General features: G+C 35.9%; 2 protein-coding genes across 2 annotated transcripts; one reads left to right on the forward strand and one right to left on the reverse strand.

Moving 5' to 3' along the window:
- Positions 1-462: 462 nt before the first annotated feature.
- On the forward strand, positions 463-7,238 carry LOC149682615 (uncharacterized). The gene is made up of 4 exons (XM_089834165.1): positions 463-500; positions 646-690; positions 771-852; positions 6,948-7,238. The coding sequence occupies exons 1-4, from the start codon at positions 463-465 to the stop codon at positions 7,131-7,133; spliced, it is 351 nt and encodes a 116-aa protein (XP_089690291.1). The 3' UTR covers positions 7,134-7,238.
- Positions 3,113-5,005, reverse strand: LOC149682616 (uncharacterized). The gene is made up of 3 exons (XM_089834253.1): positions 4,443-5,005; positions 4,299-4,364; positions 3,113-4,208 (listed from the first exon to the last, which is right to left on the reverse strand). Exons 1-3 carry the CDS (start codon positions 4,923-4,925, stop codon positions 3,708-3,710), a joined length of 1,050 nt encoding a protein of 349 aa, XP_089690379.1. The 5' UTR covers positions 4,926-5,005; the 3' UTR covers positions 3,113-3,707.
- Positions 7,239-16,365: the final 9,127 nt, after the last annotated feature.

The following is a 16,365-nucleotide window of genomic DNA, read 5'->3' on the forward strand; positions in this document are numbered from 1 at the left end:
TTCCTACGGGCTCGGCATAAAGTTTATGCAGTGAGGTTTGGCTTTCTCCCTCTCGTTCTTGCGTTACCTCGGGCAGAAATTTTTTAAGTCAAGGCAACGTCAATCATACTTCGCCTATGTTTTCCATAGTGCCTCACTTTTGTTATACCTATTTATTTTTGATAAAATGGAAGATTGAATTTATAAAATGAAGATCAACTTTATGGCTTTACAAATACTTAAATGTCATTAGTACATAACGTTCTCTAATTACATTATGGGAAAGTGCAGGTTTTTATCTAGTACCACTAGTACTTAAATAGCTTGTAAACAATGGGTTCTACAGTATCCAATTGCAAGATTTTTACGCTGATTTACTGTACTAAATAACTAAACCATTCAACATCTGGCCAATGCAGACTTAAGGTTTACGAATGTAAATTTTCAGGAAAATGTAGTAGTCGAATCAGTTTGGATCAAGAAATGGCTAAATGCAAGCAGAAATGTCCGAATGCGTGCCGGTAAGGAAAAAGCTACTTTGCCTATGAAACATATTTATCAAGCCATTTTTTATTAAATTAAAATGTTACGTGTAGTTTTGCATGTTTTAAACCTAGTTGACTTTTTAATCTGTATGAATTAATTGAAAATCATCTATCATTTCAGAGTGGAATACTACGATTATGTGGTACTACACGCATCCACGAACAGGTGTGTTATTATTAATAATAATTTACTATTGCTACGAGATATTTATAATCACAGGAAATATTTCAATTTTCTTTTTTTAGAGAATTGGGAACGAGACTCGAAATATACGAAGAGCTTCGAAGTCATACCATGATAGTTTTCAACCACAAACCCCAAATGAAGGTTAGTTATTTATATCAAAATCGTGGTGTTTCTTTATACAACTTAGCTAGTGAATTTGGAGAACCATTATCATAGCATGAAAGCTGCATCTCTAAAGGGACCGGAAAATGGCCGACTTCCTCTGCACAAACCGAGTCTTCTCTATCATAGCATCAGGGGAAAAGATGGGAGCTGTGAATAGACAAATACAAATATTCGCTTTCTAGTTGCTTTTACCGCAATACACACCGTTCCGAGAGGCTCAGAGTCAAAATTGTGGTCCATCATGATTGGTCAGAATTTCGGGAAACCTAGAGCATATTATGCTAATAACTCTATGTGTAGTTGACCGTCAAAAACGTGCTGCCAGATGTTTTACAATGTTTTCTGACCAGGCAGCAAAAAAGGGTTTGAGTATTATTCTGGATAAAGCAGACTGGTCACGACTCTACTCGTACTATTATATTATACTCGTAAGTCTTGTAGAGCTGTAGGTTGGTGTGTCCGAGGCTTAGCCTTTTTTGTGTTTTTAAATATTAATATGGATTCACAAAAGAGGCTTAATTTAACTTTTATATTAGTCATATGTAAAATCTTGGAAACTGATAAATAACAGCTTAGAGCCAAATTCATGAAAACGCAATTTTTGCGTCAGACGCAAAATTTAATACAGTCAAGGGTAGCGCCCTAATCGCAACTTTTTTCACCTGACGCAACTTGGTATTCAAGATAAAAAATCGACGCAAAATGCGTTAATCACGTGTTCTTTTGTAACGCAACTTTTGCGCTTCGTTTTTATCCATCGCAAGTAGAAAAACGCGGGAAAATTACTTCAAAACGCGCGCAATTTCAATTTCAAAAACAAAAATGGAGTTTCTGGAGTTACTCGCAGTTGCCGAACGAAGAGATCTGCGGCGTCAGAGAATTTTTAGGGATAGAACCAATGCGTTTGAGTTTCCCGAACATGTGTTTAGAGACTATTATAGGCTTCCAAGAACAAATGTTTTCGAGCTTTGTGATCTTTTAAGACCAGTTTTAGAGCATCCCACTAGAAGAAGCTATTCACTGGCTGTTGAAACGCAGGCAAGTTATGTGCGATAAATAAAATGCACGCTATTTATAGGCTATATCAAAAGTACTATAATAAACCTCCCTTCGAGGTTTATTATAGTACTCTTGGCTATATGTAATGAATTTTAAATATTCGTTTAGGTTCTGATAGGATTGTCATTCATGGCAAGTGGTAGTTTTCAGGGTGTAGTTGGTCGAGATTTGCATCACAAAGTATCACAACCAACTGTATCGCGGGTTATTTCACGTTTCCTCAATGCCATGCTCGAATTAACTCCTCGATACATAAAGTTCCCCACAACCGAAGAGTTGAAACAAAAGTGTAAAATGGAATTCTTTAAGAAAAGAGGAATACGAGGTGTGGTTGGAGTAGTGGATGGCACACATATTTATATCCAAAAGCCAAGTAGAGAGGACGCCCATGTTTATCGCAATAGAAAAGGACGAAACTCCGTGAACGTACAAATAGTAAGATAAGAAATAAAACCGTAATCCGAATTTATGAACGTCGTAACAACCTTATCTAGATATGCAATAACAGCCTTATGGTTTTGGACGTGGTAGCGATGTGGCCAGGATCATCCCACGATTCCATGATTTTTAGAAACTCGGGCGTTCGAAATGCCTTACATTCTGGTCAGATAACGGACTGTCGTATATTGGGTGACAGTGGCTATCCTCTAGAGCCCTGGTTACTGATACCCTACAGAGACCCACAAACTCCAGAACAAGAGCACTACAACAAGATTTTCAAAAGAGCTCGAGGAGCTGTGGAAAGGTGCATTAGAGTCATAAAAAGCCGCTTCCGAGCTCTGGATGATTCTTCAGGCTACCTGATTTACGAGCCCGAAAAGGTTGTCAAAATGGTAACAGTTGGTTGTATCTTGCACAACATAGTAACACAGGCAACGCTAGAGGCAAAAGCACAGGACAGCAATGATTCGGATTCGACTAGTTCCAGTTCGTCAAGCTCCGAAAATGAGTCAAGTAACAACGATGATAGCAATAGGGGTGCTCAAAATCCAAGTGTTGATGCAGAAGTTCGACTACTGGAAAGAGGTTCACGCATCAGACATGAATTAACCATAAACTTGTTTAGAACTAGAAGAAACCCTATTCAGCGTGAGCGTAGGCGAAATCCATGATCATGAATGTTTAAAATCTCTTCACTCATCCATATAAATATGAAGGTGTGCGAAAAAGCAACGTAATATTAATTTTTAAGTAGGATTGATGGTAATGAATTGAGCAAGCACGGTTAATAAACAACTTTAATATTAGCGCTTAGATACATCAGTTTTAATAAAGGGGAAAAAATTGTCGTTAATCTAGTTATACATGTACTTAGGTGTTTTTAATGCCTATTCGTTTGCAAATGTTAGAGTGATGTTAGAGGCCTTTGCTTGCATTTCCAGTTCAAATTTTTTCAAGTTGACAAGCGAAGCCAAATGCCCCGATATTATTTGTAATGTGTTGTTAATTTGAACTGATGCAGTATATCCCTGAATAACTGTATTATCAAGTTTTTCTAAAGATTTTGCAATTTGATCAAGTTTAGTTTCAGTTATTTCTAAAATCTGTTTCACATTATCCACGTTCCCTTTTTGATTTTCAAGTACTTTTTTTACAACTGATGGCGCAAGATAAGGCCTCCTTTTGTATGCCTTCTGGAGATGGGCATTTTGAGGTACTATTTATTTCTGAAGTAGCCCTAGGGGAAACGTGGTTAATGGGAGATGAGCCCTGAGAGTTTGAGGAAATGGAATCATAGGTTGGGACTTCTCTGTCGTTTGTTCGTGGCGGTGTCATTGGCGAAGGTGGTTCATACACAGAGGAAGTTGGAATATTTGTGGGAAAATCGGGGAGAGAGCCCCATTTTGTGGAGGAAGTGAGTTGGAAGTTGTAGGAAGGGAGTAATTTCTTGGAGAAACTGAATCCTGATCTGCATACCCTGTTAAATCTGAATGTTCATTTCTTGGGGTATAAATGCTCTTAGGAGAAGTATTTTCAAAATCCTCAATATTTTCTAGAGACGTTTCATTTAGCGAGTGTGAATAACTGGAATGGCCAGGCTGACTATAAGGAGAACTGATTCTGTGTTTTCGAAATGTTATGGGTTTTGGGGATTTTGGTTTACTTTGCTGAATATGTTTGTTAACAAATGGATGTGTGCTGTGGACAAGTCGTTTTCCCTGCAATCTATCTGCAGGCATAGTGTTCACGTGTTTATTATATGGATTGCTTCTTGACGTAGTGGTGTTTGATCCTTTAGCTCGAGTGGCATCTATTTGAGCTTGTTCTGGTTGCTATGAGAGTGATATTTAAAAATGGGTAAAAATATTCGTATAATATGATAAATGAATATGAATTACAGTTATCGGGAATTATTGACATACCTTTTTCTTAGAACGCACAGGGTTCACCATTGGAACAGTAGCCCTTGCTAATGAAGCAGAAGCAGACTGAAAGGGGGAGGGATGAAGATGTTATATTTGTTGATCACTAGTAAATGTTGGTGCACTTTGCTTTTAAGTATTTACCTCTTTCGAAGAGGAGAGGGTTTGAGGAGGCCGAGATGGCAGAAATTGATTATATTCAGTTTGACCGCCAGTTTGAAAAACGTCGACCCCCTTCAATCCATAAACACTACTTTCTCCCAGTAGCGACAATACGAAATTATCAATATCATTTAAAGGCTTTCCTTTATATTCGTCACCACCTCCAGTTTTAGATCTTTCTTTTCCGTGCTTTTGAAGTTTCTCCTTCGTACGACATTTCAAATCCGCCCATTTCTTCTTAGCGTTTTTTCCCGTTCTCTCCACACCTACTCCCTCCGCTGATATTATATTGGCGACTTCATCCCAAGCTTTAGAAATCTGCTTCGTCGATTGATATTTACCATTTGGAGTTATTTCTCCCTTTATTAACTCTGGACGACTCTTCAAACATGTTATTAATAATTCAATTTTTCTTTCCTTCCAATTTGCTTGCCTTTCTTTTAAAGAAACTTCGACCGACGCCATTCTCGTTTTTGAAAAGTAGGCTTAACTTAAAAAAGGCGCGCTTGCTTTTAATTGGTCGAAATGAAGCTGCGCAGTTTGGGTTACATTTATTTATTTATTTGTTGTTTGGTACAGAAAGTCATAGGTTGACTTTTGAAGACCGCCTTGTAATACAAATGGTTATAATTATCACAGGTATTGCATATAAAAGTAAGAAATATATACATTTGGTTATAGTTATCACAGTAAATGGTATATAAAGTAAAAATACACAGAGAAGAAAAAAAAAATAAAAATTAAAAAAAAAAATAAAAAATAAAATAAAACACAGCCTTGAAACAATTATTGGCTAAATAACAGTAGCTTTTAATAGTTGGTAGGAACTAATAGTAATTTGTGTTGGTATTTTGGGTGTAATGTAATATAAGGGCCTTTCGAAAACAAGACTTATCTTTAAGGGATACTAAATCTGCTGGGAGATCATTCCATAGGTTTATAATGCTGCGTGTAAAATGGTTTTGACGGACGGTTGTTGTAGCACGTGGTTTAGACAATTTATGAGGATGACCGCGCGTACTAGTATACACTGAAGACGTAAAAAATGTATCGAAGTGCAGATCTAGTTTGTTATTAAAAAAGTCATGAAGAAGGCACAAGTCATTTATCTGGTGTCTTCGATGGATGGTTGGGGTTGATGGATAAATAGTTGCGAAACGCAACTTTCTCTGCGTGAATACGAACCAAACGCAAATTGTTTTTCAGACGCAAAATTTGCGCAACTTATCGCAACTTGCGATCGCTTTCATGAATTTGGCTCTTAAATAACAAGATAAAAGGCGCTAAGCCTTAACTGCGTTGTCGTCTGATTAGAGTCCTTGTTGCTACAAGGACTCTAATCAGACGACAACTAAAAATAAAAACTTACATCACGGATTTCAAGTAGAGTCGAGAATAATATTTATTGCTCCGAACTGACTTCAAACTCCAAAAACCAGTAATACTGAGGGAAAAACCTCTAACAGGCGAATTTTTCTATTGCTCTATTCGGGTATAGGCCTAGTCAAGGTCATTGTGTCTTTCGTGATTCTTCAAGACCAAACTACCTTGGTATTTCTCGGTTTTTTGTTTATTATTTTTTTATACAGAAAACGTGTTAGAGATAGGGATGTACGCCTTTTCCGATCCCTTTAGAGATCCAACATTCATGCTCATATGTTCCATAGACCGGTGACTATGGTCAGTCAACTATACTCAACATTAATGACTCCCTATTTTCCGCTAAGTCTCCCACATCAATTTAAGAAAAAAAATAGTGAAAAAAGAGGCGGTAAAAATAGGGTAAAATAACGACCAAATCATTTTAAATAGGAACCATATAGAGTCCAGTTCAAAAAGAAAATGAGCTCTTTATTTGTACTGAAGTATTACAAAAAGTATTTAAGCTTTATTTATCACACTAAATATAGTATTAAAAAAGGTTATGTGGCTATATTATCTAACACTTTTCACTTTTTGAAAAACATAAGTCTGACACAATAAGTGCTCTTGTTTAGATTTTCTACAAAAGAAGGAATGATGTCAGATTTGGCATTAGCCGACTTCTATTTCTCTACATGGACTGAACAAAAATAACCAACATTGAATGCAAACGATCTTATACTATAGCCCCTTCCTGTTAACGTTGTTTTCGGGAAAAATAATGAGGCTTCATTGAAGTTAATTAAATAGTTTAATGGTTTAAGTAAAATAAAGTAATAGTCGTTACATTATATCGTCGCCGTTTCCTACCTCTCGTACCAACGTCTCGGGAAAAAAAGTATCTTGCCTCTCTCTATCGGTAAAGCTCGCCTAATCTCTATATCGTGTATCGATCTCGTGTTACCTAGGGTACTCGCGCCATCTAGGGGAAAATATGGAGATGGCTATGGGCGCCCTTCCTAAATGGAGCCCATAATAGATTCCACAATCAACCTTCCCAATATTCTCTTGTATTATGGTAGTAGTATATTTTATTTATGAAAGGATGTTTTTATGTTTTTACAGGACTTGGAATTTTTTAGCGCTGTTGGAGGCATCATAGGTATATGGCTGGGGCTGTCCGTGCGTAAACTACCAGATTTAATTTCCGACGTCATGGTATTTGCTATCTTTAGATTTAAATTTTACAATTCCTCGTGTATAAAGAAAAAAAATAGATTCAATGCTTCACGACTACGTTTAAAGAAATAGGTGAAATACATATGGCATAAAAATGTTGAAACGTTTGATTATCAGTGAAAATACGTCTGGACAACTGTAAATATTTTAAATTTGTGTATGCTTGGATCAAGAGCCATTTGGAATATAAAGAAAGAAGGAATTTCAAAAAACGATTTCAGTTGGTTTATTACCGTAAGAACGTAACCAAGGATTAACGCTGATTCCGGTGTTTTTAAATTTAAGTCGGTTTGAAGCAAACTGCATTTTAAATTCAATGAACGTATCCTGTCTCCAAGGTCTGAGTTATGACGCTCGTTTGGTCAAAGTGCTTTGAGATTCTCAAAGACTCCTCTTGGTTATAGGCCTATCATAAGTATGAAACTACCTATACTTCTTAATGCTAGAGACCTACTGAGAGCTAGAGTTTCAGAACTACGCGAGGCTAGACTACACATGGTTTTGCAATCCATCTTCGGATTTAGTCTGTACAAAGCCTTCGACAGCGCTCACCAGGCGTCGCTTTACGAGAATCTATGATCTTTCACCTACCTCAATTCATAACAAACTCTCAGTGACAAACTTAGGGAACATATCTTAAGAATTTATGGTTATGTTATTTAAAATAACCCGACTAGTTTCGGTATCGTTAGCATACAATATTCAGGGGTGTGACCAGTCTACAACAGGAGCCACTAAGTATAATTTCAGATCCTGCTTCAATTTCACAAAATTGTTAAGATATAGAGCCCTTAACATATGTTTCAGTGAAACTAGCTTACAATCTAGATTTTTCTTCTACGATTAAAGTATCGTCTATTCCACTTAAAAACACGAATCTGTACATATTGGCTTCTAGAAACACCACCAGGCATTGGAAATTCGTGTAGGCCACATAGACACCAATCTCAAGTCTAACTATACCACCATCTACTGGTCATCAGTTTAGGAAAACCCGCTCTACTGATTTACTCATGATATTTCCATTTGTGTGTCACGAAGTTGTAAAGGGACACAGGGCCGGGAACCCGGACAGCTGGCACAAGATAAAACCGTTAAAAACTCGTTTGACCTACCATGATAATAAATTCGTATTCAGTAACTTATTTTATATGTTGTTAAAAACAATGGAGTTTGAGAAATATTTAAATGTACGCTACGAGGGAAACGTAAAAAGAACATTAGTGTGTTTTCGTATTGGGAAAACAGTATAAGTGCCGAAAAGACATTAAATAACATAACATAAGCCATATGAAATTGAATCCACAAAACAACGGAATTTAGAGTGAATGGTGTAAAGCTTGGAATAGGTCACAGTTTCAAAAATCTTCTCGGTTTTTGTTCGATAGAATTCCGACCATTTCTTTTATTAAAAAAAATAAACATTCATTACGTTGGACCACAGGTGGGAACTTTTATTGCTTTTATTATTTAATAAACGATGAAATTTTACTATGGCCAGAAGTCCATTAAATTAGCCTAGAAAGTAACCAAAAGCGGGGTTTGGGACTCCCCTCTCTTGTGTAGCAATACTGAAGAGGGGCGACACACTCGCCACCTCGCGGTAACGTTTCTCAGATCTCCGATTTAGGTGCGACTCGTACGCCAAAATTTGCCCTAATAGTCAGGGGAGAGTTGTTAATTTTTCGGTGTTACTTGGCGGAATTAGCCAAGTTTGATTTTATAAGTGAAATATGTTAAAAACATGATAAGCTATCGATTTAGACTTGTCTTCAAAATTTCATCAGCTGATATTAATTAGTTTTAACTCTTTCAATTAAACGAAAAATTCACTTTTTTGTTGCTGGAACTTTGTGAATTCAAGAGCTCAGTGTTTAAGTTTGGAATATGTTTCAACATTTTTTATTTTGCACACAATACGAACAACTTTGCACGCTTATCCTAAAATTATATTTCAGCTAATCAAACAACTAATATGATACATTATACATTAAATAAACTGAAATTAAAGTGTTAGTGACATAATTTTCGTCACCCACAAACTTAAAATGCTAAAAAAATCCTTGAAAAATCTAGTTTATTATGATATATTTACTTTTGTATTTGGTTTCGTAGAAATTTGTAAAATTGCAATCAAAGTTTAGTGTTTGGAAAAGGCCTAGTTAAAATTTTGTTTCGCTTGATGACGTAGTAAGGAGAAACTTTCACTCTAGATGTCGCTCACGTGACGCGCCTGTTAATGTCGCCGCGCCGCGTTAAGCCTAATTTATTCAGACTCGCGCGCAGAGATAGTTCTATATTTTCTTTGCTCGCGCGCGCGCAGCATTAGTAGACTCGGGAGTCTCGGGCGCGCGCGCTTGGCTTTTCCGCGAGATGCCGTGAGTGACGTAGCAAGGAGAAAACCCGCCAAAAATCTTCTTCGCAAATTTGCTTTTGCCCCCCAAATTTCAAGTTTTCAAAGTGTTTTTTCTGTGTTTTCCTTCATATTTAAATATTAATCAAGCATATTTTTGGAATCAGAAGAGTTTAAACTCTCAAAAAAGTAAGGTTTTCTTTAGATTTGAGATAATTTTTAAATCACGTCGCTATTCCTTTAAGTGAATAACTATCTCATTAAATGTTTAATAATCCAAAGAATGAAAAAATAGTTCAAAAACACCAAAAATGCTTAATAATACCCCCGAGTAAAATCCCTTAAAATCTCGAGTAAATTCTTTCTATTCATACCGTCCACGTGCACTACTTGGAATCTACACGATACCTTTCTGCATTGTAAAGGCTGGTTTTCAAAGTCGCGTGTCGAGGGTAAAATCCCGCCTTAAGGATGTGGATTCAAGGGGTCATGTACTCGATATCTCGGTTAAAACATGCCATAAGTATATCCTTAGCAATTTCCAAAGAAGGCAATCCATTTCTTGACGGTGATATCCTTAATTTGATGACATTTGCTGTACCGTCTACCGAAATCGCAAATGACATTTTAAATAGGGATGAACTTGGAAAAGCAGTTTTCTCCAAATTTGTCGAAGAAAGACTTATTCAACGTTCCGTGGGGTTTTGGGATTCACAAAAACGAAACAAATATAAATATTTCAAGGACTTCGGATCTCAAACCACTATTAAAGTCAAAGGTGATCTCCAAACTCTTAAGGAAGAGAGAAGCCTAATCTCAAGACTATTGGTTGTTGCAAAGGCAAGACCAGATCTGGCCGCGAAAGATGCCATTGGGCAATACGAGTTTCAGGTGTCACCTCCATCACTTTTCAATCCCGACGGCACTATGCAAATGCTACGAACTTATAACGGAAATCTTAAAGCTGCCACTACCAGAAGTCCTAAACATCTATGGCCGTACACTTCCTGAAAGAAAGGTCCTCATTATTGATGCCATGTGCGTCGCGCAATCCTTCCAAAGCTCTAAGGATATTACCTCGGCACAAGAACTCTCAGATAAATTTGTGCCAAAAAAGTTGAGCGCATGGGTTTTAGGTACGACGAAATAAGGGTACTGTTTGATCAATACGTTGTGGCTTCTTTGAAAGATGCAACACGTTCTAAGAGAATTGGGAAAAATACAGCCGTCCACTACCACGTAAACGACGCAACCAAATTTCATAACGTGAAAACATTTCTTCTCCATTCTGAAACGAAGTCCGAATTGACTTCTTATCTTTCGGATAAATTATTGTCTTATTTTAAAGACAGTGAGACGATCTTAGTAGTTTCTCATCATAATCTGATTTCGGCGAATCGTCCATTGGAAGATGTTTTTGCAAGCCAAGAGATGAGACGTCATTCATTGGAAGAAGCAGATCAACAAATTATTCTTCACGCCCAAGACGTTGCGAGAATAAGTCCCAGAGGCACTCAACTGGATGTATATTCGCTAGACACTAGTGTTCCTCACAGGATTTTACAAAGATATACCAACTAGTACAACGATGATCCGAAACAAAGACCAATATAAAATTAACGTCTTCTACTACAGACTAGGACCAAAAAAAGCCTCAGCGTTGATCGGTTGGTATTGCTTTAAAGGCTGTGATAGTACTGGATGTTTCGCAACCAAAGCTCTTAAATCCCACTTCAAAACCTTAATGGCATGTGATGACAGCATCTTGGAGGCATTTGCCCTTTTAGGAACTAATGCCCTTATATGTCATGAAATCGTTGCAAAAATGGAAAGGTACGTCTGCCTTCTCTACAAAACGAATGCAGATCATTCCTTTGAGTCTTTGAAAGACCTTCGTTGGGATATGTTTGCCAAATCCGGAAAGGAAGGAAGGCAACTTCCACCAACAATGGCTACCTTGATACCACACATTAAGAGAGCTTATTTACAAAGCTTAGTGGTTAAAAAATCTAACACAACAACGCCAAACTTTCCCAAACCAACGGAGTTCGGTTGGGAGGAAAGGAATGGTGTTTTCCATCCACAGCGGTGTACGTTGCCTCCAGCACCAGAACAGGGTTGGCAAAAATTAAGTTTTTTTAAAAAAAAACAAGAGTTGTGTTTTTTATTGTTTAAAACACGATTTTTTGTTTTAAACTGTTTTTTAAACAAGTAGAAAAAAACAGTAAAAAAACACAAAAAAAACTAGTTTTAAACATGTTTAAATCACTCTTCCAGATCTAATAGTCTATATCGCGGCTCTCCATTTAAGCCACTACTCTCGCTAGCGCAAGGCGCTTATTTTCACAACCTACTTGATTAAAAAAAGGTCTTGGTTTGGACCAAGACAGAAAAAACAAACGATAAGAGTGACGTTTATCAATTGACTGAAGTCCCGATATTGCAATTTTTCTTTATCTATATTAATTTAATCCTTAATCAATATTTAATTCAATCAACTGATTTAACAGTTAGTCGATTTATTCCCTCCAAATTGATTGAAAAACTACAAATTTACGCATTTTCAAGAACAAATTAGATTTTCCGAAATTATTTTATGATATTAATTATTTTGAGAGTTCAATATTGAATAAATTTAGAATTTCAAGGTGTAAGAAATTGTCCGTGGACCGTGTGGAATTAGAACCAGGGACCACTTGAACCCAAAGCAAGTATTATACACCTAGACCAACGGACCACGAAATGTGTTGAGAAGTAAAACACGAAAATAAAAATACTCTTAAATTTATAACATGAAGCTCTAAGACGCGACCTTCCGGGATTTAACCTGGTACCACTCGCAACCAGCGCGAGTATCATACCCCAAGACCAACGTACAACGAACATGTACTGCAAAGTCAAACAGGAAAATCGAGAGCTCCTAAAATTTAGAATTTGAAGGTGTAAGAAAGGGTCCTTGTCAGGGTTGGCAAAAAAAAAATTTGTGTTTTTATTGTTTATAACACGATTTAAAGATAGATTTTCGGAAAACATTTTATCATGAAATTAATTATTTACGTGTTGAGGGTACAATATTGAATATTTGAAAAATTCTACTGACTCTTTAAAAAAGAGCAAACGATCTTTTCAAAAGGAAAATATAATTTTTTTAATAGCGGATACAAAATGAGTGTGATGCGTAAATTTGTACATTTAACCCCTAATGTCTAGATGCCTGATTTCTTTTGTGGCCACTATTCAGTCATATCCGCTTCCGTACTTCCGAGTTTCTTGGTCAGAACTCATCATACATTTGAAACTTCACCACCCCTTACTTATTTGTAGGCGCTCATGTTTTCCGTTTTCAGATTAGGCGTATTAATTTTAGCACTGTCAAAGACCTGGCTTTATAGATTACGCGTAATCTTTTTAGAACAGTAAAATGTACCAACAGTGTAGAGAAACCACATAGGAAAAATGTTATTGGCTTGCTTTAAGTAGATGACAAAATAAGTTATCCTTAATCATATTTTTGAATATCAGTCTTCAATACAGATTGGTAATGGATAAAACAACTGGTAGGGTCTCCAAACAATTAAACACACATTTGAAACAGTCGAATAATTGGAAGGTTTTGACTGGAGCTTATTATTTGTATTATTTAATCTTTTCGCTCATTTTCAAATAAAAAAGAAATAAAAATATTCGAAATTTTTCTCCATAAAAAAAACATGTTTTAAACTTTTTGTTTAAAACGTTTTAAACAAATTAAAGTTTTTTTTCATGGCTGTTTAAAACAAGTTTTAAACCAAAGTTTAAAACAATTTGTTTAAAACTTGCCAACCCTGCACCAGAAGCTCTTTTAGCTTTGCGAAAATGTTCTTGCAAGAAAGGCTGTCATGGTAGATGTGGTTGCTTCTAGAACAATTTGAACTGTACAGACCTTTGTAGTTGCAACGAATCATGTCATAACAGAAAAATTATTCAAAATATTGAAGAAGAGACTTTTGCTTATTTGAACTTTTTATAAGTTGCACATTGTAATTTACCTGATTTAAGCTGTTTAAAAAATTCCCTTTCAAGCATAAATAACCAAAAATATCGCGATAAATATGTTAAATATACTTTACTTGGTTGAATTTAGTTTATTTAAATATAATGTATTATGTTGCTTAGATTTTGTGAAAGATAGGTAAGTAGTTTTAAGCGTATGGGAAGCGTAGCGAAGTTAAAAGCTTTAGTTCTAAGAATCACAAAGTTCCAGCAACAAAAAGTGAATTTTTCGATTAATTGAAAGAGTTAAAACTAATTAATTTCAGCTGATAAAATTTTGAAGACAAGTATAAATCGATAGTTTATGATGTGTTTAATCTATTTCACTTATAAAATCAAACTTGGCTAATTTTGCCAAGTAAAATACAAGTGTCACCTGACTATAACTATTGGCCGAAAACTCCCCCTTCCACTGTAAATCCGAGCCCTCTTTAGCATAGGAGAAGGGATGAGGGTGTGAATTTTGGAACAGTCAAGGTCATTCAGTTTTTTAAGACTCTTCATAAACCTATTGAAAAAAAACTATTGAAAGGGAGGGTGAAGTAGAAAATCAAGTGATTTTTTATCGATTCTTCTAATTACATGACCAGTCTGCATAGTCAAACATTCAGGAAATACTTCCGAATGATTTTAAAATTCAAATTAGGTTCAGATTTAAAGGATAATTTTAAATAAGGACGTCCGACCAATCGCGTACCCCCTGCATTTTTATTAACAAAATTCTCGTGGCACGTTCCGTGTCGATTGAAATTTAGCCCGAGATTTGGTAAAATTTGGGCTCGACTTGACAATCGTGGCGTGAGAATTTTGTTAATAAAAAGGCGAGGCGTTACGCGATTGGTCGGAGGTTCTTCTTTAAAATTATCCTTAAATCTGAACCTAATTTGAATTTTAAAATCATTCGGAAGTATTTCCTGAATGTTTCACTATGCAGACTGGTCTTATAATTAGTAGAAGAATTGATAAAAAAATCACTTGATTTTCTACTTCACCCTACCTTTAACAACCGTTTAGAGAACAGCGTTCATGGGCTGAAGAAGTCACGCCCCGCTCACGTCAAGAAAGACTTCCTAGAGAGGAGCTCGAGATTTCTAACAGTGTTAGGAAAGGGGGAAAAATTTAACCCCCTATCCATGGAGTTAGAAGGAGTTCTTATCCCAGCAGAGACGTACGCCATACCAGCTATTGTAATTGTTCACTTCCTAGGCTAATTTAATGGACTTCTGCTGATTATTATAGTAGATAAGTAATGGCAGGAATAGGAAGAGATTATTTTCTCTACTGAGGATTTTGAGACGTTTTTAAAAGACGCTCGAAATTGAGATGCAATATATTTTCATTAAACTTAAAATACATTACATAGAAAATAATCTGAGATTTAGTAGAAGACGCTTTTTAACCTGGAAATATCACCCCATTTGGGGTTATAGGGTGGTTCAAGCCTTTATCAAAATAAACACACGTTTAATACGCAATTAAATTTACCAGAGCATGTACCGTACTGTAGTTTGAGAAAAAGAAAAAGTAGGTTACGCCTCTCCAAAATCAAGGATTACTTGAAATGTCGCCCCAATCCTGTGTCTATGCTTTTAACATTCCATTATGATTCTTTCGGCTTTCGTTTCGGGTGCTATAGATAGGGGAGAGAATAAAAATTAGCAAATATAGTTTTTCCTACGTTTTGATTACAATTCTAATGGAGTGTCCAATTAAATTAAAAAAAGGAAAAATATTTCCTCTGACGCGGTAGTTGTCAAAAGCTTAAATTAATTAAACATTTTTCAAATTAAATTGATTACGTTTTTATTTTGATCGTCACAAATAAATCAAAGCTACTTAATTAATATTCGTCCGGCCTTCTCATAAATTAAATTTAGGTGAAAATCTCAGTGTTTACAAATATTGTGCCTCTATTAACCTTTGGTTCCAAATAGCGGTTTCCCGAAAACCCAGTTTACCCGATAAACAACGACTCTCGTAAACGAGGGGTACCGTTGCAGCAGTTCCCAAAAGAGCATGCCAACTGAGAAGTGAAAACGATAGTCGTTTATGATGGTGTATGTTTGGTTATTTGAACTTAATAAAGTCTCGTTAAACTTGGTTACTTGTATCAAAAAAGTCTTAGATAAGGCTAAGTTAAGGTAGGTTAGGTTAGAATAGGTCTGGTTATTTAAACCTCAGTAGTATTAGGTCAGTTTAGGTATTGTTATTCCAACCACAATAGTATTAGGTTAGGTTAGCGTATGATGATCTTGTACTTATTAGTTAACCGGTAAAGTAAACTCTAGGGTTAAGAATTGTTCAAAACTCAATTTAAAAACTGCTATTTCCCAAAACAGCATGTTTGTACAACGCTGCTGGTTTTTATGGAACCGTGGTTGCTATTTTAGGAACTTCTCATACAAGGTAAACTCTAAAATTTTAAGGTTCGATGTATGAAAATTAAGTTTATGATCCGAAAAGTATTGTTCAGTCAGAGCCGAGCAGTAGAAGTGGTTCGCCGGATAAGAAACGAGTGAGAAAATCTTTCTTACGTATACGTAAACGTTAACAAATTAAAATTTTCACTTTTTACGCTTTACGTATAAATATTTAATAAAGTTTGTAAACATGAGAGAATACATCACTTTCCACACCATCGGTCCTTTTTAATTTCTACATACTGTATTTATTTTTAGTTTGCATGTTTGAAGACATACGGTAGTGCCTCTTATGAATGCGGTTCAGTTACTTTGATCTCTTTATGATTAATACAGCTAACAGAGGAAAATAAGCAGGATTTTTACCTTCAAATCTAGCAACTTCCGCTGAACTGCAAAACATTTAATTATGGATTAAACTGGAAATAGGTTTTCTTAATTCCGAAGACAGAATACGATTAAACGAAGACTACCTATTATTTGATCGATATGATATTTA

The sequence above is a fragment of the Phalangium opilio genome, unplaced genomic scaffold (genome assembly GCF_054372755.1).
Source record: "Phalangium opilio isolate 3A_F unplaced genomic scaffold, DU_Popi_V2 ptg000038l_1, whole genome shotgun sequence".
NCBI lineage: Eukaryota > Metazoa > Arthropoda > Arachnida > Opiliones > Phalangiidae > Phalangium > Phalangium opilio.